We start from the raw sequence: 25,507 nt of genomic DNA, 5'->3' as shown, positions 1-25,507 counted from the left end.
GCAGCTCTCACGCCACCTTTTGAGAAACACTGATGTAGGACAAAGATGGGTTAAGATCACAGGAGTTTATACTCTTACGATGATAGTTCTGGTGGAGTATTTTCTGACTGGGATAAAGCCAAGAGGCATGTTCTGCCTGTCTCATGTCAATGGGTACTCTAAGCAAACAACTGTGATGTTAACCTGAGAGATTAACAACGTAGAGAGCTTTTCTGACATACCTGTGTCACAGGAGGAGCTGAAAACTGCTCAAGTAACATTGTGGAGATCGATCTGATGAGCAAGAGAAGTTGGTTTTCTGTCTGTAAGGAAGTCACAGGTCTAGGGCTGAATTTTCATTTACTGTGTACAGGAAATGACCATTGCAGGTCACAAACTGCACAAAGCAAAACTATGGTTAATACTATTTATTTTCTGGAATATATATATGTATATAAATAGGGAGAAGACATTAAAATAGTAATTTATTTGCTTTAGTGTGAAACTGTCTTTTCATATTTTCTTTAAATTTATCAGTCATTACTTAATAGAATCAAACATTACATTAACCAGGCACTTAATGACCCTCAGAGTGGTTCTATACAGACAAAAGCAGCATCAGACATCAAGAGTTACTGCATCAGAAGATCTTAACACAGCAGTCATCAACTCAGGTGCCAAGCAGACAACACAGCAGTAGCTCCATATCAGCCCAGTAATTGATGATAAGAATTGATTTTTTGGTAGTGACAGTGATCACACTGTCACAGTTCTCAGTGCTCCTCGAAATCAGAGCACAGAGCTGCTGGCCATCTTGCCTTGGACTTGTCCAGAAGAGGAAGATTGCAGCTGGCTTGCCTGAGGGTAGCCAGCACTGATGGAAGAACTGGCTGAGCTCCAGGTTTTCCAAGCCTGAAGCTCATTGGAGAGAGTTCCAGCTGGCTTTGCAAACTGTCCAGCTGCAGAAGGGCAAGCTTGTTTTAGAATATAGATATTTTCATACCAGCCAGTTACAGTAGTCCAGTTTCCCTTAAAACATGAAGGGTCTGTTAGCTGTTCCTTCTTCTTTTCTGTTTCTCAAGGATGTCAACTGAGGTGATGCTTTCTTCAGTTACACTGAGGTTCCTTGCAACATGAAAATGCTGTGCACGCTGTCAGCATGCAGCATAGCTTGCACAGAGGCTTTGAAATGTGCAGTGTTAGTGGAGATCGAGCAGGAGACTTCTAATCTGTTTTGTAAAATACTGGAATCATGTTCCAAACTGAAAAACAACACTTTATAAAGCTGGATAGTGCTACTTTTACATAAAGAAAAGGGGAACAATCTTAGGCTTACATTTTATTGATGAGACACTAACGAGATAAGCCAGCAATCAATTTTTTAATTGTTCTGAGTGCAATAGTCAAAGTTTGTCTAAATTGCTATTCTTAGAGTCCATGTGCTCTGTGTTGCCTTATACATGCAGACATTGCCTCTCTTGCTTTGGGTGTTGCAGCAGGTAAAATTTGTGTGAATAAGAGAGATGTTCTTTATTGCACATATTGAGGTTATAAGTAGAATGATGGCGAGTGGAGATGGATTAGCACTTTATTGTGTTGGCACTGAGTGCATCATAAGGAGAAAGTACTCCTGGAGATTAAAGCCAAGTATTAAACTTGAGCGATAAAAAATCCAGTAAGAAAATCAGTGATCCATTTTAATTGAAACAAATTTAATTAATATACAAAGCTGTATAAAGATTGATGGAGGTCTAGAATTAGGAGGGGTGTGTGGAAATACATCTGCACCGTTGCAACTGCACTAATTGGGCACAGTGTCCAGAGGGTAGGCTCTGCCATATTCTAAGTTACATTAGAACAGGATTTGCTCATTTACTGACACTTCCCCTGCACTTGCACTGTGGTTGGAGTCTCTCAGAGTTGAGATAGAGTAGTGGAATCTGGAAACAAGATAGAGCAGCAGAACAAGAATTATGTAATATGGGGATGTTCTCCTTGGCTTTTTAATTCTACACCAAAGCTTTTCTGGCATCACTTTTCTCTTCATGAATAAAAGTAATTTGTACACTTTTTAGTGAAATTTTAGGAAATAATTTTCTTTTTGTCTTGTCTGCAAGGCAGCTTAGAAATGGAAGAGTAATGGATAAAAGGAGTATTGTCTATTAATTAACTAATAAAGATCTAGCAACTGACATGGAATTTGGTGTGCACTGTAATTTAAATTGAAATGGCTGTTGAGCAGTAAATATCTGGGATCCATTAACAGGAACAAAGCATGTACTTGACAAATTATATGGCTATTTGAAACACAGCCTAGTGGTTTTCTGAGTTGTTATCATGGACTTTATTTTCAGAATTTTGTGGGCTGTACTTTAATATAAGGAGAATATTGTCACTGATTGCTGTTTGGAAACCAATACCAAAAGTCCAGGCTTGAAAGCAAAAATTAAAATAAAAGCTTAAGAGAGTTGAACACACATAACTCGGCCAAACACTGATTATAAGGGAGAACAAAAGGGAGAATCCATTTTTAGGAACGGACCAATATGGTATAAACATGAATAACAGGATACAATTAAATGAAGTAGGATTTAGGTAGGATATAAGGCAAAATATCCTTAAAATAAGAGAGAATATTAGGTGTAGATCAGGCTTCCAAGGACAGTGATGAAAAAGCCATAATTGAAAACATTCAAAAGTAGACTATTTGACCATTGTAGGAAGAATTGTATAATAAATTGAGGAGCAGGTGGTACAAGTGATCTCGTGGCTTCTGTTTTATTTTTCTTCATTTCTTTGTTGAAAACCTATGCTCGATGGAATAATATTGTATTAACATTAAAATTTATGTGCTGAATTTTTAAATAGCCAATTTTTTTTTATTTGGGAGGAAGAATAATTGCTTATGCAGATCTTGAGGCACCATTGAAAAACTGTAGCTGCTACTGCAGTGTGGTTAGCAATGGTAAATAAGAATTCTAGGCCCATAAAAGCATGAACATTGTAAGTTAATGCTGCCAGATTACATGATAGCTGAGGTTTGATATGACATTTATCTTCAGGAGTGAGTAGACTGATAAATCACAAGTGGCATAGCCACAAGTGAGTTAGCAAGTGTTTACTCATGAGTGAAGATAAATGTCATATCAGACCACAGCCATTCTGAATTTTATATGTTTATGCGTGTCTTGTTTCTTCCTTCCACAATATTTTTTTTTTAAACTTAATTGAGAGAAAAAAATTGCTTGGTAAAGAATATATTTTTCAAATTTATTTTTGTTTTTCATTCTTTGCAGAAGCTCTTGTTTACTGTGGTTTTTGTCTTTATTGCAGTACTTGATAGGTTTTGGATCAGATGCTTTTGTTGCAAAGGGTGATTTCTGTGAATTGAGCCAGGCTGGTTTTGCAGCCCTTGTCAAGTAAAAGGGAGGGGCAAGTAAAGGTTGGAAGCTCATGCATCTGCACTGGTCCAGGACATTTGCAAAATCCCTGTCCTCAGAAACTTTAGCAATGAGTTCCAATCCTACTGGCCTAAAGGAATTTTCCTTTCAGTGTTTGTAGGTAGTGGCTCTTACTTCATTTTGTCTCTCTTATGCAGGCATGAGAAAGCCTGATAACTTCTGTTCTCTTTCTGCTTCTGTACGTTTGATGTGCTTTGGCTGGATTCTTTCTCAGTCTGTAGTTGGTTTTGTTGTTGATTATTGGTCTGTGTTCATGTTTGTGATTTGTTCTCTGTCCTGCAATAACTTCCACAGTAGATGTCATGGAATGATCATCACCTTTGGACTTGAGATTAGAATCATTACTTTATTCTCATAGAGTTACCAAATCTACGCTTTTTGAAGAAAGCCCTTAGGAAAAAAGAGTATTTCAGCTGTCACCTCTTTCTAATTTTGATTATCAGTAGTGTGTGATTGTTTTATATCCTTTTTTTGTCTTTGTGAGCCTGCTGCCTTACAGAAGCACTTTTGTATAAACATTCCTTTTTTCACCTGTGAAAATGCAGTCAGCTTTAGCAAAGGGCAGAGTAGTACCTGCAGTGTTCAGGAGGTGAGAGGAGGAACTGGTCTGGCAGAGCAGACAAATGGTGAATCCAAGGAGTGTGAATAGTGGAGAGAGATGACAAGGGGAGAAGTGCAAAGGTGAAGTAAAAAGAGGGAGAATACTTCCTATAGTGAGAAATGTACATCTTACTTTGCAGAAAAATGTTATTTTATAGAAGAAAAATGTAGGTAACTTTTCACACATTGCACTTGGAGAAGCAATGCCATGACTTTGCTGCTTCAGTGGGTCCCTTGAAGAGTTCCAAAGTGCAGCCTAGGACATGATTCTTCAACTTTAGACAGATAAATTGAAGAGGAATAACTAGTGTATGACAGTACTTGCTGTCTCAACACTGTCTTGATCGTAATTTTGTTAGGTAATTTTGCCATTTTCCAAACTCTATCAAATCCAGACAATGACTAAATCACATTCTGTCTTTTCTATTTTCTGTGCCTTTGTTGTTCTGTTGTTGTGCTTGCTGTCCTCAGAGGCATACATAATCAAAATGCTTCCCTATTTAGTGGAGGTGGAATGATGAACAGTTTCTGTAAGCTCTGAAGACTTCTGTAATCTGTCTTGTTATCTTTTGTGACTCAGCAATTTAATAAAATCTGTGATGATGTGTTTATGGACACAGTGGTGAAAGGCAGGAAAGGAATCCTGGAGGCATCTTGTGCAGCCTCCTGCTTACACACTGGGATGGCTCCCATGTGTCCAGTCATGTTTTGGGTGTCTTCAAGAAGAAGTGACACAGCCTCTCAGATCAACCTGTTCCAGAGCTTGCCCATCCTCATGCTAATTTTTTTTTTCTTGTATTACACTGAAATCTCCTATATTCCAACTTGTGTCTTTTGTGTTACATCCTTCTGCACATCTGAGGGAGTCTGACTCTGTCTTCTCTACATCTTCCCAAAGGTGGCTGCAGCAGCACCAAGATCTCCCCTTTTCTGAAGGCTGGGGTAATGTCCCTGATAACCTTGGTGTCCTAAAACTTCTGTATCTGCTCTCTCAGTCTGGGTCAGTGCTTGTGAATTAGCTTTGATTCAGAATATGGACAGATAACATGGGATACACTTGTTGTGTGTGTTTTTAGTCTGTGAGAAATATGAAATCATTTAAATTAATCATCTCCCAGACCAGCTTGCTAGTACACTTGTTCATTGTCTACAACTTTTAGGTCAAGCTAAGGATTTAATAATAATGTTTATCATGTTGAGAAAACAGGCAAGAGGATTAGAACAATTTGAATTATCTTAATTGATGAAGTATGGCTTAGATAGTAAAAACCAATGAATCAGAGGATCCTCCATTAAAATTTATAGCTATGTCCCTAGTTTGCCTGCATAGAAATTACATACAAAGAAGTATGAAGTTACAAGCTGTGTTTCAAAAACAAATTGCTAATGTTAATTCCTCAATGACTTCCAGATCTGGAGATTGCATCTGTGTTGAAATATTTCTTAAAACTCCAGTACAGAAACTGGGATTTAGTGTAAGATGCTACTCTGAGCTCTGGTGCAGTTGTTCTTTTGAGAGAGTGTGTGCATGTTGCTGATTGCTTTCTGTATGGAGTTTAAGATGATGATTTTGGTCTCTGCCCCTTGGAAAAGTTTGTTTCTCAACAATTTTCTAGACTTTCTGTGTTAGTACATACATTGAAATCATAGTACAGTACTTGCCAAAAGACAGTTTTTGGAATGTATTAGATGGTAAAGAAAACATTGCCATTTATATCATCTTAAATGGTTAAATATTGTCCTGTCTTTAATGGTGTTAGTGGCTCATTTTGTAGGGTATTCACATGAATTAATCAAGGGAAACAGAACTTGGTTCTGAACTGTAGAATTTGCCTCATAGAGAGAAAAATGTAATTGCAGAAGATCACTGTAATACCAGATAGTAATTCTGTCCAGAGGTCATAAAATCTCCTTTATGGCCTGGCTTCTGGCCCATTAGGGTACAGCAGCTTTTCTTCACTATTCTCTGAAAACTGATCCAATAAATCATTGTAAAAATGGCAACATTCTCCTTTTTCATACCAGTGTATGCTTTCTTAACATGGACTATTCAGTCTTTTTACCAAAACCACATTTGTTCATGCTTCCTGTGCATCTAAATGCAGTTAAATTCAACTTTATTCTATTACTTTCACTGATCAGTTGTTTCTTTCCTGTTTTTAAGCATGGTAGCTGCTTTATTCTTTCCCTTCTGAGTGTGACTGTTGTTCTACATCCACAGGTTTATTATAACTTTTCGACTCTCTGTATTTTAGGATGTACAAAATGCAGCTTTGTAACTTCAGAACGGCCCTATTTGTTTTTTCTCCAGAATACAGCACAGATCCCTGATTGCTCTTTTCTTGTTTGTAGTTTTCACCTGTCTCCCTCCCAGTTTTGGAGCCCTGGTTCCTGCTAATGGAATGGTTTGTGCCTTGCTCATCCTCTACTTCAGCGTCTCACTTGCAGATGCAGTTTCTCCTTTCCTTTTCTTCATAGGTTGCTTTGCAGTCAGAGATTTGGCCATTTGTTGTCCAGCTGAGTGAAATGTTTTCAGATGCTCTTTGTGGGAGTGCTGCTGGGTGGAGATGCAGCGTGGTGCTGCCTTCCAGGAGGGAATGCTGCACCCCAGGGCGGGCAGCTCAGGGCTCTGCAGGCACCTCACACCGTGGCAGGAACTCATTGTGACTCTGAGGAGCACTTGGCTTCTGAAGCTGCCATGCCCGAGTTTTGGCTGGAATTTTACTCAAATAGCTATTTGCCAGTGTTTTATTTTCAAAGTTTATTTATGTTTTTTTTTACAGCTCTGCAGCATCCACACATCTTTCTGAATCTTTTGTTCATTACGTCTGTGCCTACCTTGTCCTTGATCATATAAATGTACATTTTGCTGTTGATTGAACATGACCCTTGCACATGTTTTCTTTTTGATTTGATTTGTTTATGGGTCACATTTTAAGTTTCTAACCCAGGTTCAGTTTTGGGGAAGGACTTCAGAACCTGAATTAGTAGTAAGTGAAACCCTGAGAATATCAAATTAGCATTTAAATGATCACCACAAAATTTGGTTTGTATTGTGTATATCTGACCTTGGAACCCATAATATTTTCGAATTTTTTTTTTGTATGTTTTCTTTAAAAAGTGTAGATATTTAGTGCAAGGCCTAATGTTTGTAGGTGGATTCCACTACAATTATTGCAGCATTTTCTTCTACAAAACTGCTTTTCTTTCTAGTAAAATTTCTGAAGACAAAAGTCTGAATTTTATATTAACCTTAAGAATTTGAAATACATTTTTAGTGAAGGTTGTGAGATATGACATCTGTGTCGTATATTATTTAATTCTTTTTAAGGTATAATGGCAAAATAGGTATATACACACACACACAACCACATGCATTACATGAATATGACTTTTGTCACCAGCTGGTTGTGCTTGTAGAGATCCACGTGCTTATCTTGGTAATTACAGGTATTAGTGTATTTACGTTGTGTGTGTTTGTGTATAAAGAGTATAATATAAGTATACTTTTCTTTAATAATAGCAGATTATCCAGTCAACATCTGCTCAAACTGTGAAACGAACCCCTGCTTGCCAGACTACCCAGATTAGGATGCCAGTGGTAATAACTCAGACCATTAGACCACAAGGTATGGGTTTAAATGTTTTAGTGAGATTGTTACCTTTGTATGAATTTTGTTGTAATTACAAACGAGTAGCATGGAAAAATGTACAGTGTTGACATTGGCAACATTGTTGACATTTATTTTTACCTCATGCTGGCTGAAAAATGCATGTTTTCATATGCAGTTTCAAGGTGTTTCAGACCAACACAGTGAAATGTTTTGAAACAACCTTAGGACTAAACTCTCACATGTTTAGCTCCTTACTTGGCAGTTTTTCATCCAAAGTTCTAAACCAGGTCAGGATCTTGGCTTTCACTATTCCAAACTGTAACTCTGGGCCAAGAAAGAAATTCTTCAGTTTCCTCAAGCCTAGTGGATGCCTGAATTTAATCATCCTACTTCTAATTCATACTCCTGAAGCATGGTAGTCCCCATCTCTGCAGCTACAGAGGTCAAGGTGGAAGCCCTAGGGAAATTTGTCAAGCCTCAGGTTGGTTTTCTTTGACTCCTGTATGTTTACTTTTGGGTGAGGTCAGAGACTGGCTACAGCAACCTGACATGTCATGATTAGCCATGGCATGTGGTTTGTACACACCTTCCTCATCTGTCTGTGCACAGGTGGGTTCATGTCTGGCTGATACTTCCCACTTTCTAAGAGGATTCTTGAAACCTCCTTGCTTCCTAATAAGTACCAATTTGTTTCTTTCTGCCACTGAACCTCTTAGGCTTGGGTTTTATTTTTCCTGAATATGTGTGAGAGTACTTACTGGATGTGGGCATTTACATGATTGAGGGTTTGTAATGGAATACAGAGCTTGTCATCCATCCTCAGGTACTGAATCAGGAATCAAACTAGTTTAAATGCACATAAAAGCTATTGCTGCCTACTTGACTTCATTGCTTGGTCGTTTCTGTTCTCCTTGGGAAAAAAAAAGCATAAAAAATGTTTAATAGCAGTTGATGTTTTACTTGCTCTGCTTTCCTAGGGGAATCCAAAGGTTGAATGGACACAGAGACCAAGCTGTCACTGTAATCCTGTAGGCTATTTTCCAAGTTAGGAAGAAATACAGTTACTCACCATAAAATGTGTTTGTTTGATAGCACTGATACTCATGTCCTGGGTTTATAACATGTCCATGCATCTTATAGCATGAGCTTTCACTTCTGACTAATGTGTTTGAGAGTGAAGGCAGATTTCATTTCTTTGCTTGTTCAGTCTCCAAGTTTTGAATGTCAACAGTGTGATGAGAATTTGTATGATACTGACATCTGTCAGTAGGTTTGGAATATGAGTTTATTCTTGATAGTCCTTGATCAGCCAGTGCAATGCAACTTAACTGGCAGTTTGGCTTATGGTAGATGGTTTCATAAAAGCCAATTTGTGCAAGGTCCTACTTTCTGGTGAGCTCATTCCAATTTACAGGTTTGGTTAAGCCCTCACATACATTGTTTTATTTACACAGACAAAACAAACAGGAGTAGGCATTTAGAAAACATCTCAGTATAAAACCACTCATCCTGCAGCCCACGTTTAGGGAGCAGTGTGCCTGTGTGCTGGCAGCACTGTCAAGAGTGCATCATTGTGGTATATTGTTAAAACCTTTTACTGTAAACACCAGTGTAATGATATTTTATACTGACCTAGGCATTCCTGCAGAAGGAGATAATATACTGGAATGGGACACCATCCAAATCAAAATTACAGTAGCATGATTTTGTGCAGTGTGATCCATTAAGGATAGTTACCTCAGAACTGAGCTGACCTCCACAAAGTGCTGCATTTTTCCTCCTTGACAGGAGTGAATCTCCAAGCCTAATATATCTTCAATACATCCACGTGAACAGGCTGTAATGCTTCTTAAAACAGTAGTTGAGATAAAACTGGCAGGCTTTAAGGACTTTTGTATAAATAAAATTTATACACGCCAGTGGAAGTAACACCATTGTTACTGCATGAAAAATTCACACTCCTTTACCAAAGCACTTTATTAGTATAATAATTAGGTGAATTCCATCTTATGGATGGAGGAATTGAGCCAAATTATAAAATAATTAACTTGTTGCAGCTATTTAACCAGTGCTGAAATACAGCTAGGAATTTATGAGCTCCTAAATTCGGGTTTATTTTTCTAGATCATGCTAATTAAAATTTGAAGCAAGGATGCAGTGGTGAAAGACTCTGTATGTCATTACCAATCCCATGAAATATCTAGGCCCACAGGTGATTATAATTTTCAAAATATGCTCTGCCCATAATAAAAATGGATGTTTTAGGCATATTTTATGTCTAATCTTAGTCATGCACAGTTGTGATTTCTTTAAACCAGAAAACTCAAATGTCATCCCAAATCTTACATTCAGTTTGCCCAGTCCATTGGGTAGAATTACATATACTTAAGATGAATGTGAGACTTAATTCTTCCATATCCATATGGATATACATGTTTTGGGGGTGTTTTTCGGTCAAAAGTTATCATCTGTAGAAAACAAAGCATTGATACTGATTCCAAAAACAATAGATTAATTCTGGAGGAGTGCTGTTGTTACTTTAAGTTTGCCATTGCAATCATTTTTCAAGATTAACACATTTTTAATCTTCTAGATCTTAATTGTACAAAACAGAAATCTGCTAATTTTATTATTGTATTATTTCTTTCCTTCCTTCCAGTTCACTTAGTAGAAAACCTTTCCATTAGTTCATCTGAAACAGATAAATGAATTGCCTGGTCTGTGAACTAATGCTGTCTGTGACATCTCATGGACCTTGAATATTCTGATGACAAAATATTTTTATTCCCCAGGCTTGAGCCTGAGGTCCTAAATCTGGTTTTGTATTTGCTAATGTTGAGAGTCCACATTACAGTTTATTTATACAGATGGAGAACTCAACAAACACTATCAAATTAGTTTCTCTTTAAGATCATATGTTGGAGTCGATGAAGACTTTAAAATGAAATTAAAAAAAAAAAGGAATGCAGGACTCAGTCAAAGCTAGCAGCTTTGTATTAGCCATGAAATGTTCTTAAAAGGATTTATTAGGATAGTTGTGTTTCAGGTTTTTACTGCTCATGATAGAAAAATATTGTAGCTCTACCGAGGTTCTTACCATGCCATTCATGTGCCACTGAGTCACTGGGGTGCAGGAACACCCTCCACGTCCTTCCCAAAGTCTCAAACACTACGTCTGTAATGCTCAGTCAGATGGAGTGGTACACACAGCGAGGTGAGATCTTTTAAATCAAGTAGACATGAGTTATCTTTACATGCCAAACACAGGTGGGATTAAAGGAAACCCGAAATGTAACCCAAGTAAATGTGTTCAGGCAATCAGGGAGGGCTTACCCCAACAGTTTCATGTCAGAGAGGAATTTAGATCTCTTTAATTTACTGAATGTCCACCACACTTCGGCTCGTTTAGAAAGCCCTGTTTTACCTGTACTTCAAGACTTGTAAAGCCTAGATACAGACATGAATTATTTTTGAGTCATTGTTTTCAAGATGAGAAAGTAAAAGACAACCTTTATGGGAGGTGTGTGTCAGATTTAGCAATAGTCTTTTTTCTTTTATATGCAATGCAAAACGTTTTAAAATGCATGCAGTGTTTTCAACTCTGAAATACATGTTTTTCACTGCAATAAAGATCAATTACTATATAGAAAATGTAAAAGGCATAGCTAATACCCTGAGTAACTCTGACTTTAAGTATTTGTATTAAGAACATTTCAAATTTGCCTTCTTTATTCTGTACAGATTATCCAGAAAAGTGGTTTACTGGCAATTGCAAACACACTTATAGCCATTATAAATATTATAGCTGTTTATGACCAATGTTTTTCAGTTTTGGAATCTGTTCTGTAAATATTGAACAAACTGTAATGTTAATGTAAATTTTGTATTTTAAATTGTTCTTCTTCAGCATGTAGTCTTTAAAAATAATAACTTCCTTTGTTTGCAATTTACAGACAGTTAAATTTAGTTCCTGGACAGAAGGTTCTTTGATGTAAATTGTCTAAGACAGCTCATAATAACATTGCTTGGTGTTTTTCAGGCACAGTAGGGAAGGCACCAACAATACAAGCCAGTAAAAGTCCTGGGGGCTTTGGTGTTCAGGTCTCTGCAAATCAGAAAAACAAGCTGAATGACCCTGGAGGTGGTTCTTTCAGGTAAAAAAAGAAAAAATAATAATAAAAAAATGCAGCTGGGTGGTTGGGGGGGATCTGAAGTATAAAACAGAATTTAGAATTGGTGTAACACCAGAGGGCAGTATTTTACAATAATTCCTGTCTTTTTTTTCTTTTCCCCTGGAATTGGATGGCAATTTTCATACTTAATTCTATTTTTTAAAAAAGGGAGGGAATCATGACATATCTTGGGGATTTTTCTCTTAAATGAACATTTTAACGTTTAACAGAAGAGTAAATTCTGTGGATTATAATAAAACTTCTGCTGAATGGAATTATGTGCACGAGGATTTAAAAGAAACTGTGGTTATGCTTTGGATTCTGCTGCTCCTGTGCAATGTGTCTGGCTGGGAATTTGGGGTTGTGAGGACAAGACCTTTGTGGAACAGCCCCTCCTGGGCCAGGGACAATCCCAGGGGCCTGGGAGAGGATCCCTGAGCCTGGGGATTGTTGGTCCTGGTTCCAAGGGAGGGGATCCCTGAGCCTGGGGATTGTTGGTCCTGGTTCCAAGGGAGGGGATCCCTGAGCCTGGGGATTGTTGGTCCTGGTTCCAAGGGAGGGGATCCCTGAGCCTGGGGATTGTTGGTCCTGGTTCCAAGGGAGGGTGTGGCTGTGTCTGAGCTTCCTTAGGTCATAGGGGCTCTGTGGGCCCCTGTAGGAATCGTGCTGCAAAGGTTCAGCACAGTAGCAGTGATGCACTGAGCTGCTCTTGCCAGTTCTTTATACTCCAAACTTTTATTTATATATATTTGGGGTATTTTTACTTTTGTAGTGAAAAGCAAATCTTACGTTTTCTGCATTTCGCTCTTGTTAACACCATTTTAGATGTGGTAAAATATTTGCTTTCTTTATTGAAAAACAAAATATTCCTAGATTTTAATTTTCATCCTCTTATGTTGCTCTGACATAATCAAACCACTAATTAATTTTCAGGTTTATGCTTTTGCAGGTGAAGTAAAAGAGAATTTGTAGCTCTTTGAAATATCTCTGCTTTGAGGCATGTCAGTATTGTAACTAATAGTGGTAGTACTTAGTATTAATCTGGAAGCAAAATCATTCAATTTTTTATTTTCCAATGCTTTTGCCTCCCACTGAGTATTTAAATGAATTAAAATGTCTGTTGGGTTCAATTGTACTGTCTTAATAAGTATTTTTTATGTTTGTAAGCAACATGAGCATTTATTCTTCGTTAGTATAGCTTTCAATTTTACATACACCAAAAGGGACAGCATTTTTTTAACTGGATGTTGTAAACTGTGCCAGGATTGATTCTTGCATTCACTTAGTTTATACATAGAATATATTAGGTTAGCTGGAATTGTTAATTTTCCCTTGGGGAGAAGCAAATGCTCAAGGCACTGATTGATAAATCAATAAATCTTTAGTGAGTTTGGTAAATAAGCTGTCAAGGGTGTATGTCATTTTTCCTCTAGAGAACAAATTTTAGTCAGAATTAATGTGTTTGTTTCCTTACATTGTTTTCTCCTTCAAAATAGTAAGACACAAAGCTGCATTTAAATAAGTCCATAAAATTGCAAGGATTTATTAAACAGCAGCAAAGATCAAGCTTTTTCCTGATATCTTAACAAAGAATTCAGTTGTTTGCATATTTGCATTTCAACCCCTAACCTCTCCTGAGGACAAATAGATGTCTGACTATTAAGCCTAAAGGCACAGAGCTGGAAATCTGTATTAATCCTCTGAATGCTGACTAGTTTTCCTCAACATTCCCAGCGTGTGTGAAGAATGTGTTTTTAGCCAGAAGGCAAACTGGCATCTAAAGCAAAGCAAGAATTTTGAAAAATAGTTGTGTTATGTATAAATTTATTTTGCCCTTAGTGTTTTATTATTGCATATTTGTTTCATTATTTTACATTCTGCTTTCTTTAAAATAACTTATTTGAGCTTTTCACTCTTGTGAGCAAAGTGTTGGTCACTAGAAACAGAAATTTGAACTTCATTGTATTGTTTTTGACTTGTTTTTTTCCTCTTCTCTGTTCTGAACTGTAGGAGATACAAGATGGAATTACATAAAAGGTCTAGCAATTAAGAATTTTGCAAATTGCAGCTATGCCTTTAAGGTCGATGTTAATTAATGAACTGTAAGACTGCTCACATGAGTTCACTGTTACAGTAGCTGTTCTGCAATGTGAAGCTGTGCTGTGAAATTTTAGGTCACCTTTTTTGGTATTAAATTTATTGTTGCTGTATTTTTCAGAGAGAACTACATACAACCCCAATTAGGTGACTTCTCAACTCCATTACTACCTAAGGACAGAAATTTGAATTTCATTTTTAGTGGTGGTTCTGTTTGTTTCGCAAGCAGAGGTCTAGACTTGGGTTTGTACCAGAACAGGCCAGCTTGAGGTTTCTGTAGTTGCAAGAAGCAAAAATCCCACTGAAGTCTGCCAGGGACCTGTGCATTCATCCACAGCTGCTGCTCATCACCTCCTCTGGACCCCTCAGAGTGACACCAACTCCTCCTGCTGTGGTGAGAGCAGCAGCCTCTCAATCAGTTCTTACCCACAGTTTGGGTGGTGGTCACTAAAGTGCAAACATTAGTTCCTGATGTTGAGCTAGAATAATTTCAGTTGCAAGGTCCAGCTTCCCGCTCGGAGCGGGTCTGGTTGGGTTGGGGCCCGCTCCATGTGTGCTCTGCATTTCTCCAAGGATGGAGGTGGATGTTTGTCCTCTTGTGTCTTCCCACCACTTCCAAACTGTGCTGAGCAGGGCTCAGAGCACTGCATGGCAGGGCCAGAGGTGAGCAGATCTATCCTTTGGTGTGTGGCATGATGCTGTGTTTTGTTTGCCATTGGCTGCCAGGTAGCCAGATACTCCTTCCTTTCTATGAAAGCCTTTCCTTTTCTGAAATGGAACTTCCAAGTTACATCCTGGAACCCCGCAGTGTCAGGTTTTGTACAGCCAGTGTGATGGGGTTTGTTTTCAGAGATAGTTCTGTGAAATTTCTGAGATCATTTGAAGCCGATTTTAGTATCTGTGTTTTATTCTGCTGTCTGGCTGCGTTTTGAGGTAGACTCTATGTGGAAATTAAAAATTTGTTTTCAGACCTCTTGCATAGCCAAAAAAACCCTAACTCTTGTCTTTTTTCTTATTTTCATTTTTAAAAATAAAAGTTTAACAACATAAGCAAAGTAGCTTGCCCTTGAAGTGGTAGAACGCTAATGTGGATATTAAATGGATAACTTTAAAATTTTCTTCTCAAAATGCCCTTGAAGTTTGTTTTTCCAAATGAATATTTCAAGCTATAAGGGGATTGTATTTTTTCCATATATTTTAAAATAAAGAAAAATGCTGACCAGAAATATGGTCTGTTCTGTCAGCCCTTTTGCCTGTCAGGGAGAAGATTCCACATAGAGTGTAAATGAATTGTGTGGCAAACAATATTAGGGAGACATTCCAAATTATAATGTGAAAGTCAGAATAAACATTATAATTAATGTGTAAATGGAATCTATGCCATTATAAAGTATATTACAGTAGTAATTACAGTAATTTCAGGTCACCATTTTTATGCCATGTGTTGTTGTGAATCTCTGATTGTGTGATCCATGGAATCTGTGGGATGTAGGGACTTTGTCCTAGTGACAGGCAATTTCCCTTGTAAGAGAGAGGGGAGTCAGTAGCAGAATGATGTCTCGATTGCTTTATGCATTCTTCTGGCTTATTTTGGGAGCAGTTCAGTGTTGCAGTTTGGGACATCAGTGACTCAAGTCTGACAAAGTGCACGAGAAAGAAAAACTGTGCAATCATGCAGTTACGGTTTGTTCATAAAGAAAATGCCAGCAGGTTTTTTGATTTTTGTCTCAGTTTAAACAAAATCTTTGAAACCTTTCACAGATAACTGTGCAAGTGCTTTGGGTTTTCTTGCTTATTTTCAGGTAAGGTTTTTTTTTTTTGTAATTGCATTAGTGTTTATAATGAAAATGAAAGGGAAAATTGTTACAAGAGGTTGAATAAAGGAGGAGGAATTGGACTCTTGGATCGTTTTAAGATACAGTTTGTGTTTGGAGGGATTTTGAGAACTCATGCTGTCTTAAAAATACCATGTGTGTTGGAATGTTAGATTCATCCTATGAGACTCAGAATTTAATTCAGTGAAAACCAGAAATATTTACTGAAACAGTAGAATTAGGACAGGCATAGCAATATATGCCAAGAAATATGAAATTGTTAAATACTGTGCTCTGATGAAAAAGGAAGGATAGACAGTAATCATCAGTCTAGATGACCACTGGATGGCATCTTTGTTCCACTGAATGACTTCTGAAAACTCACTTATCTGGGCTTAAAAGTTCACTTTTATAGGAAACTGTTCAGCAAAAATAGCAACTATCTTTATATATAAATAATGTTTCGTAAATAATTTCGTATAATGCATGTTTTGTATCCAAACATTTTTCATTATGAGGTTCCCCGAAGTAAGGAAGAATATATGGATAAGGTTCTTCCTATCAGGAAAAAAATTATAATCCCAGCTGTGATAAATATATTTCTTATTCATCTTCCATGTAATACTGGAAAAAAACAAAAAAGGTTGTACTTGCAGTTTGTAGCTTGCAAGTGTAAGATGGAAGAAAATGATTCTGTGCAGGAGTTACAGCGATGGTCTTTGTAAGTGCTATTGCATTGGTTTTAATAATTTCATTGAAATCTAATTTGTGTCCAAAATACATGTCTGGTTTTATTTCAGAAAATATTTATTTATAATGTGGTCACAGATCTGTACACTGAATAAAACTTGGGAGTAGCTAAACTGCTAAGCAGAAGGAAGGTAACAGATAAATGGTACTTTCTTCAGCTATGAAATAAGAGGAGAGAGAAGTATAAACATCTCTTACAAGTTATGTCCTGGAAGTCAAGACTGCTGTCTTGATTTTTTTTGATTTATTTATTTTTAAATGGATGATGGCTTGAAGGAGATGGAAGTAGCTCTGTCCTGGCAGTGTGCTGTGGAGGTACAGAACAGACTGTGGGTTGCTGCTGGCCAGCTGTGCCCAGCTGTGGCAGTGCTGCCTGGAGGCTCTGGCTCCTGCAGGGTCAGGGCCCGTGGGGTGTCACTGCTGCTTTTGTGGTTTGGTCAGTTTGAGCTTCACTTGGAAGTTCTGGGTTCAAGTCTGTGTTCCAGAAACTTCTGCTGTTTTACCGAGTTTGTGTTCTGGTAACTGCCTTGATAGGAGTTTGTTTTTCCCGTGGTGTGAGGCCTGCTGGATTTGGGCCTTGTGAGTCCTGGGTGATTCTCATTCTATTTCAAGCTTTGACCCAGCAAAATCTTAGTTTCTTTTTGACCTGTGGTTTTTTTATTTGTAGAATTACAGACTTTGGAGTTGGCCACTGAACATTTCAGTGGGTGTTGTTTGTGTGGTGTTGGGGCAGTCCCAGGGTCTCTCTGTGTCCACACCGTGTCAGATGTAAAGGTGACAGGATTAGAGGTGCCTCCCCTAGGAAGAAAGGCTGAGGGAATTGGGATTTTTCAGCCTGGAGGAGAGAAGGCTTCAGGGTGACCCAGTTGTGGCTTTCCAGTTCCTGAAGGGAGCCTGCAGTGAAGATGGGGAGCGACAATTTACAAGGGTGTGGAGTGGCAGGATGAGGAGAAATGGCTCCAAACTAAAAGGGAATAGGTTTACATTTGATGTTAGGAAGAAATCATTCCCTGTGAGGGTGCTGAGGCCCTGGCACAGGGTGCCCAGAGCAGCTGGGGCTGCCCCTGGATCCCTGGCAGTGCCCAAGGCCAGGTTGGACACTGGGACTGGAGCACCCTGGGGACAGTGGGAGGTGTCCCTGCCATGGCTGGGGTGACACTGGATGGGCTTTTAAGTTTCCTTCCAACCAAAAGCATTTGATGATGTTGCAACACTGTTCTCAGGAATTTCAATTTAAGACAAGAAATGAAGTGCTTAACACTCCTGGAAATTAATAGAAGCTCATTAGTATAGAATTTTTCTGAAAAGCATTCTGAAATACTCAATTTTCTGCCTCAAGTGTTCAGCACATTTCTGCAGGTTTACACAAATAAAAGTCCCTTCTTGACTTATTCCCACTAAAGAACACAAAACCAGTATCTATCAAACCATAGTGGTCTTCCACCAAAATTAGCTGCTGTAGTGCAGATAACAGGTAAAGGATGGGAGGAGAGGGAGGACCTAGATTATGGATTTCTGGATTTCCCTCCTTTTATTCTCAGACCTTACTTGCAGTTATTGGTTTTTACTGTGGGCATTAAGCTTGTTACAAGTGACAAGTATTTTAGGGTGCATGGGACATGATGTATGAAACAATTTTTAAAAAACATTTTAAATTAAGCTTTGTTTGTTTACTTTATACAGTAATACGAGTCTGGACTTGAATGTTCTTATCCATATATATGTATTCTGAAAATAATAATCTCAAAGGTTGTGTAATCAGTCTAGAATATGTTGAAATAGTATTTCTGTCAATAATAGCTGTGAAACAGAATGTGCTAAATCCAGATGGCTGTTTCCACAGCTCTGAGTCATACCTCACACAGGCAGGAGGTAAAGATGCTTGGGAGATACCGGTATGGAAACTCAAATTTGTTTGTACTTTCTCAAGCTGTTGAAAAGGATGTTGCAGGGCAAAAAATGGCCTGGGAGTTGCTATCATCTTCTCAAATGAAGCTCATTTTCCTAAAACTTGTTGACACAACTGATATTTATATGTTGCCAGAGAAAATACCAACAACATACTCAAAGCCACACTTGGAGCCCAGGTTTACCTATGAGCTCAGCATGGTCAAAGAATCTTCCCTGACTGTTCCTGAAATTGTTTTGATCCCCATTTTCATAGGAACTTGTGAAACAGTGCAGGATTATAAATTCATAGTTTGGCTTTCAATTTCTGTTATTTTACCATTTTATGCCTGGTTTTCTTTATAAAGAGAAAAGCCCAATGTTAGTGATGATCATTGCCTTCAGTTTCCTGATCAGCCTGGTGCCACTGATATCACTGACTCTCAGATGAAGACACCTCTGCCACACTTTCTGTTACCAGTCAAGTTTTCCAGCTTCTGATGTTTTCCTGATACGGTCAGAGAAATACGTGGTTGTTTCTGAAGCTATTCTATGAAAATGGAGACACTGGGGGTTGTGTCTCAATTGGCCCACCCACTGGGCATGTGGCATGATGCTTTTACAAAAAATGAATTTATTTCATGCAGAATTTGGTTTTATATGGCTTTTCTTTTTTATTGTAGAGATGACGATGACATCAATGATGTTGCCTCTATGGCTGGCGTTAATCTTAATGAAGAAAGTGCCCGAATTATGGCTACCAACTCTGACTTGGTTGGAACCCAGATCCAGTCCTGTAAAGATGAACCCTTTCTTGCTGCTATACCTCTCCATAAACGCATACTTGAAACGGGTGAGAAGCACATCCTTTCCTTCTGGGAGTGTTTCCTTCAGAGGGATGAGGTTCTGAGGAACAGAATATGCTTAGCACTTAAGATGGTTTTTTAAGCATTTGATTACATAATTTTGTATTTCTAAATTTTCAAGGTTTTTGTGATAAAAGTAACTTACCTCAAGCTGGAAATAAAATAGCATGCTGGTACTTCTAAACTTCGTACTTTCCTTATTTTTTTTTATCCAAGGTTCTCAAAGCTCTTTGCAAACATTAATTATTTCTCACAATCCTCCTTTACCTTTTACACACGAGAAGATTGAAACAGAGAGGTAAAGTAAGTAGTACAGGTCACAGAGGACACCTGTGATTAACATTTAACGGAATGCTTAAGTTTCCTGTCAAGATTTTCTTTCCCCATACAAACCAGTTATTCAGTTCTTAACACCTGCATCTATTTAAGTTCATAGCGATTTTATGATGTGTTTTTAAAAACTGTGTTTATTTGTCGTGGCAAAAAGGTATGTTTATTTATTCTGCCAGTTGAAAATGGAAATTAAAAGCTTTAGAAGAATAACTGTTCAAAATCAGTGATGTTTTAAGGTTAGGAAATATGCTTCTATAAAACAGAGTGTATTTTATAATACATACTTTATTAATATACATTATGTGGACTTAAATGTATAATTTTCAGCATAATTTTGCTTGTGTTTTCAGTGCCATCAGTGACATACTAACCTTCAATTATTTAAGGATGTAAATTGTATCTCTTTCAGACCTGTGCCTACATCACAAATTTTTAGGGATCCAATTCTCAGAGTTTTGAAGATAAGAACATATTGTTGTTGCAAATCAGCTCAGCTAGGTTTTTTTAAGTCATGTGGTTGCTTCTGAAATGTTATTTGTGTTTGTGTTCATTGAATTAACGGGAGCCTTTTTATATTGCAGTTGCAGGCAAGTTCTTCATTGACTTATTGTCAGACTTCACTCTTGTACTTAACAAAATGCCATTTTAAGTTCCCCTTTAGAGAAAGGAATGGTTTTGCAGGCTGTAGTGAGCTCGCTGTGAGGATGTGATGACAGCTGGGAAAGCATGTCCTGCCTTTTGGGACTGGCTTAGCACCACCTGAGACTGCAGCCAGCAAGGTCTTCATGAAATGTGTCTGAGAAACTGTTGGGAGGGGTGCTCACGTAATAGCTGATACAGGTGTAAGAAAATGAAAAGGCAGCAGACATAAAACTGTTTTAAAGAATGGGAAATCAGTAATGAATTTGCCACATAAGCCTTAATGAGCTGTCTGGCTGTAACAATTGCTGCACAACACGGAGCTGTAATTACAAATGCAGGACTTACAGGAATCTGTACATACTTTAAGAGCCACAGAACCCATCACACTATTCATCACTGCCTTTTGGGGTTTGCTCCTCTGAGGAACAAATCCCTATGGCTGTTTTTGAAGCTTTATTGGCTTTGATAATTGAAATGAAACTTTCAAAGCTTTTAAAAGCAGCTGCAGGGATTTACTTCTCAAAAGCAGTGAATCCAGAAGAGCGGCCACTCCTAGTGATCTCCTGCAGCCACTTTTAGAGCTTTATTTTGGTTTTACATTAAATCTTTTATAGTTTTGAAAGTGGCTGTGGAGTTCAGAAGTGGCTACTATCTAGGATCTATGGCTCTTGAGGAGAGAATTCCTTCAGTTGATTTTGAAGTTTTAGAAGCTGGGTTTTCACTGTGTGTGGCCAGATTTGTTGTTTGCTTAGGACCACACACAAATTTAGTAATTTGTGCTACTGGGCACTTAAAATAATGACATTGTGAGTTCACGACAAGACTCAGTATTGCCATATGTTGCTGTGACAACACCGGGACTGAGCAAAGCGCGTGTGACCTTCTTGAGCACATTAGGAAAAGTCTGTTATGTGAGTCCTCATTCTTCTGTTTTCATTGTGCCTGTTGACAGTGAGATAAGATACATTGTTTCTTCTTACTTTTGCCTGAATATGACTTAAACAGATGTTATTTTCCACCTTTAGGTCTATTCATATTTAATCACTTCAGTTTAAGGGCAGGGTTTTAATGTTTTAGTAAAAGAGAGATTTGTGATGTGTACAGTATTAGGAAACTGCTCGTCTCCTTTCTCAGAAGCTAGATCTTTCAAGTTTTCTGTAATATTAATCTTCTCCTCTCTTTTCTGAGTAAGAGCTCTGTCGAGCAACTCAGTAGTGTTCCCCAAAGGCTGTTTCAGAGATTGTGCTTCCATTCACCAGAGCTGGAATATAAACTGCTAAAGTGAGAGCAGATGCTCTTCAGACTTTGGCAGTAACCACCAGCCAGATGCCTCAAAGTCATAGTGAAAGAGGTTTCTTAATATATTGTATGTTCTTATCTGTACTTGAGCTTGGCAGTGTTATAATCTAAAGTTTATTTTAAATCTAAGGGACTAATATTGATCCATTTAAATGGAAGAAGTAACTGAAAGGTAATTAATGCAAAGATATTCATCCGCTTCCCACATGCTTCCTTATCCAATTTTGTATCTAGTCATTTTGGGCTGGTAATCATTGCCATTTGTTCATGTAGGAAGGCAAGGCTGTTACTGTTTCAAGTTCTTCCTTGATGCAAAATCAAAAGTGGGTATTTCTCAGCATATAATGTATTTTTTTTGTTATTCCACTCGGAATCATAAAACTTTAAACCCTGATCTTTCTACATGACAGCATAGCACAATGAAACATATACAAAGGCTTTTGTTTCTCTTTTTGGGAAGTTGAGAGGCAGAGGTTGATATTCATCATGCATGTGCATACTAACTCCTGACACTTTCTAGGTCTTTAACTTTGTTAGTTGAATGAGTAGTGTTTCTTCAGAGGGGCCAGTAAGCTGATTAGACCCTCACAAATAAATAATGCTGAAAAATCCTTGCTTTTCCACATGGTTTTATGGGAACAAAACAAGAAAAATAACCTTCATAATTTGTAGTTGTTTCACTTTTGTTCATTCATAAGTCACTTCTTGCTGGGTGAAAATGCTGAGTTAGGTTTTAGAAGCTAATTTTTGACACTGAGTTTTTGCTGTTTACTGAATGAAGCAACAGGCAACAAGTAATAAAGCAGGTTTTTAAGTGTGACAGTTTTCTGTAGTTCATAACCATCTTGTGAAAATAGAGACTTCTTGGCTTTAATTCCTTGATAACAGCATGATGGTTTCTGAGCACAGATAAGAACGAGGCTGCACTGCATTTTATATTAAATTTTAGTGAAAGATAGCAGGACACAGTGAAGGATGGCATAAAACATGACCCTTTTTGTAATGTCTGATAACTAAATCCTTGGGAAAATGGAACAGCTGTCTCATGTACTTTCCTGGGAACTTGGTGGTCTCTCAGACCTTCACTGGGGGTTCCAAAAAACTTTGCTTTGTATTTTGTAAACAGCAGAGCATGATACCTTCACAGGCTTAGAATCTGCAGCAGCTTATTAATTCCCACAACTTCTATTCCCACAAATTTTATTCCCACAACTCTAACTGATTTCTTCTACAGCCAGGTGATGCCATTTTGCCTTTATTAACTCTCCCTAAAATGTCACAATTTGTGGTGAACCCTAACCATAAATCAACTGTCATAGTGCAATACTATTTAAGTAGGAGTTTGGCATACTGTATTCTTTGACTTAGATGGTTCCTTTCTCTCTTTCTCTTCACTTTGTGTTCTTCACCACATTTTTCTACTTCAGTTTTATTGTTACAGAGCACTGTCAGAATAGAACAGATGTGGCATTCCAAGAAGTACGGGACTGGTTTGGCCACATGAATACATTTTGAATACTGTTCATGTTGTATCTTCCAAATGATTTTAACTTAAATACATATCATAGAAATTTATTTGAGAATCAGCCAAGATACTTTTATTTCACATTCATTCAGAGTTTTTTACATCTGCATTAAGAAATCAGATTGTCTGTAGCATGGTTTTACAAAATGCTGTGTTTATTTTTTACCTAGCATCAGTATCAATGTCCTTTGGGAAAAGTCTGTTACGCTGACTTAGCATGCATCTACAATATTTCCCACCACAGATGTAGTTCAAGATTCTCTTGCTTCATATAAATAATTTTTTAGTCTAGGAGACACATAGTGGTGCATGCCAGTTATTATAAAGCTTGAAAATGTGCTGATGAATCCAGTTTCTCCTAGTTCAGTTAGTTATATGGCCTACAGTGTTCCTTAAAACAACTTCAGAGAAGCTTGGCTGGTTAGGATTGAGCCACTGTTTCTGTCAATATAACAGTTGTATGGTTAGGCTCAACATAATTTATAGATTTACCTTGCTGTTATTTTACATGTAAAATATGTTTTTAATTCTGTCTGATGAAATATTGATCATTGCTCTGCCTTGATTCTTTCTTTGTTCAGCCCCGCTTGAATTGCATGTCTGCTGTAAAAATGCATGTTAAAACATATAGAAATAGCTTATCTGTGTTTTCTATATTCTGAAGTGTATTGAATCCACTGTGTGGCATTGCTGTGGCAGCAGTTGTGTGCATATGTATATATTTTAAATATAGAATTTGTGTGCTCTAGAGGGCATTTTATATTGCTGAACCATGTGAAAACCCATAGGGGTACCCTTCATGGAACCAGGCCAGGTGATTTCAGCCTCTATTTAAAGCATTTGTTATTAGCTCAGTAAGTCTTTTTCATCCTCCTTTTTTGGGTTTGTCAACATTTGTGTTCATGTTTGAATGAGATGAAGCTCTCCTATTGATGACTGCTCCTTCATATCCAGAGCAGTTCTCACATAAGAATATAGTTATTTCTGTGGTTGCTTTACTTTCAAGGGCTTTTATAGCTGCTTCCATTGCAGTGGTTGTGTGTTCTGAAATTCAGCTCTCTGATTACCTGTTAATATAATATTTTGTTTTCACTGTACTTTTTGTTAATGTGACTTAGTTGTTTTCACTGCTGACTTTAAGCTTTCTGTCCATAAGTTGATTTGTCTTCAAACTGAAGTATTGGTTTGAATATAATTTTTTCCATCAGCATCTTTCTGTCAGGATGATCTCCGTGAATGCCTGTGGACATAACTCTTGATTGTCTTTGGGGATTGCTCTAACACCTACCTGTTCCTAAGTGTAGCAGACTGAAGTCATGCACTGTCCTAAGGACAAGCTTAGCCTGCATGAACTGTACCTACAGTGGAGTTCTCTGGATTCTACTTGCTTTTTCTCAGGGAACAAAAACAGTCATGTTAGGTATTGTATAATCCAAATTGCAAGTTATTGTGCATGCCAAAAGCATGGACTTTCTCTAGTTTCTGTAAACTTCAGTCTGGCAGTGCAGAGATGTGGCAGGTGTAGAGATGTATCCTCATCCTGACATCTGGAATAGTTCTGTAACTTGGGCTTTTTTCATTAGTATAAAACAAGCAATTTGCTAGAAATTGTATTTAGTTGAGAAGATGTGTGCTGCTCCCAGTTTGCTAATCAATGTCCATAGTTGTTCTTAGGCTGAGATTGGAGTTTAGTGTACATGTTCCGTAGAGAATTTGGTTTTAAATTCCAGCTGAATCAATTGTAAATGTTACAGTGTTATAAGACAATGATATTTTATTTACATTTATTATTTCCTTTTCAAAAAAGCTGGGAATAAATTCCCATTTTAGTATCAGCAGCAGTGTTGCCAAATAAACGTAACCAGTAAGTACTTCAGCAGAATGTTAAACCCTATTGTTGTTCTTTCTTTAATAGGTCCATGATTAAACTTCCTGTTTTACAAGATGTCCCAACATGTGTTGGAATGGTAACTTCAGTACCACCTGAGAGCTTGGAGTCTGCCTTTCTGTGAAAGGTAGGGCAGCTTCTGTTCAATATTTTTTGTGTATTTCCAAGGTTTTCTTTTTATTCATCTTATTGGCTCTGCAACACTACAGAATCTGAGTTATGCTTTTAGCAGTATCACCTTTAGGTGTCAGAACTGATGTTATTTCATCAAGCAGTAATTTCTCAAAATAAATATGATTAATTTAGCTATGTTTAAACTATGATTATTTATGAAGAAAATGATGCTGTTTCTTCAGGCATCATTTTCAAAGGTTTTACTCCAGCTGAACTGAGAGTATGACCGTACTACTTGGTCTCAGAAATATTTAGAGAATTTAAATTTTGTTTTCACCATAATAATTTTGTTTTCACCCAGTTTTCATTCTGTTTTTTGAATGTAGTGAAGCTCCATCTTTAAAAGGTCTTGCTATTTCTGGAAGGCAGTTCTGGCCTTCAGGGCCCACCAAAATATGTTACCCAG

The 25,507-nt window shown here is 37.7% G+C and overlaps 1 protein-coding gene across 2 annotated transcripts in view; it reads left to right on the top strand.

Moving 5' to 3' along the window:
- The window catches only part of LOC102107979 (transcription initiation factor TFIID subunit 4-like), a 145,169-nt gene that overhangs the window by 25,759 nt on the left and 93,903 nt on the right, over positions 1 to 25,507 (top strand). For both annotated transcript variants that reach the window (XM_088062161.1, XM_088062160.1), the window contains 3 exons: positions 7,564 to 7,669; positions 11,694 to 11,808; positions 19,058 to 19,227. In XM_088062161.1, coding sequence (XP_087918287.1) covers positions 7,564 to 7,669; positions 11,694 to 11,808; positions 19,058 to 19,227 — 391 coding nt within the window. The remainder of the gene's footprint in view (positions 1 to 7,563; positions 7,670 to 11,693; positions 11,809 to 19,057; positions 19,228 to 25,507) is intronic.

The sequence above is a fragment of the Pseudopodoces humilis genome, chromosome 14, assembly GCF_049639895.1.
Source record: "Pseudopodoces humilis isolate 2021_Gansu_Grassland_sample_001 chromosome 14, ASM4963989v1, whole genome shotgun sequence".
Classification (NCBI taxonomy): Eukaryota; Metazoa; Chordata; class Aves; order Passeriformes; family Paridae; genus Pseudopodoces; species Pseudopodoces humilis.
Note: the sequence above shows the minus strand (reverse complement) of the source record. Positions and strands in the feature narration are given on the sequence as shown.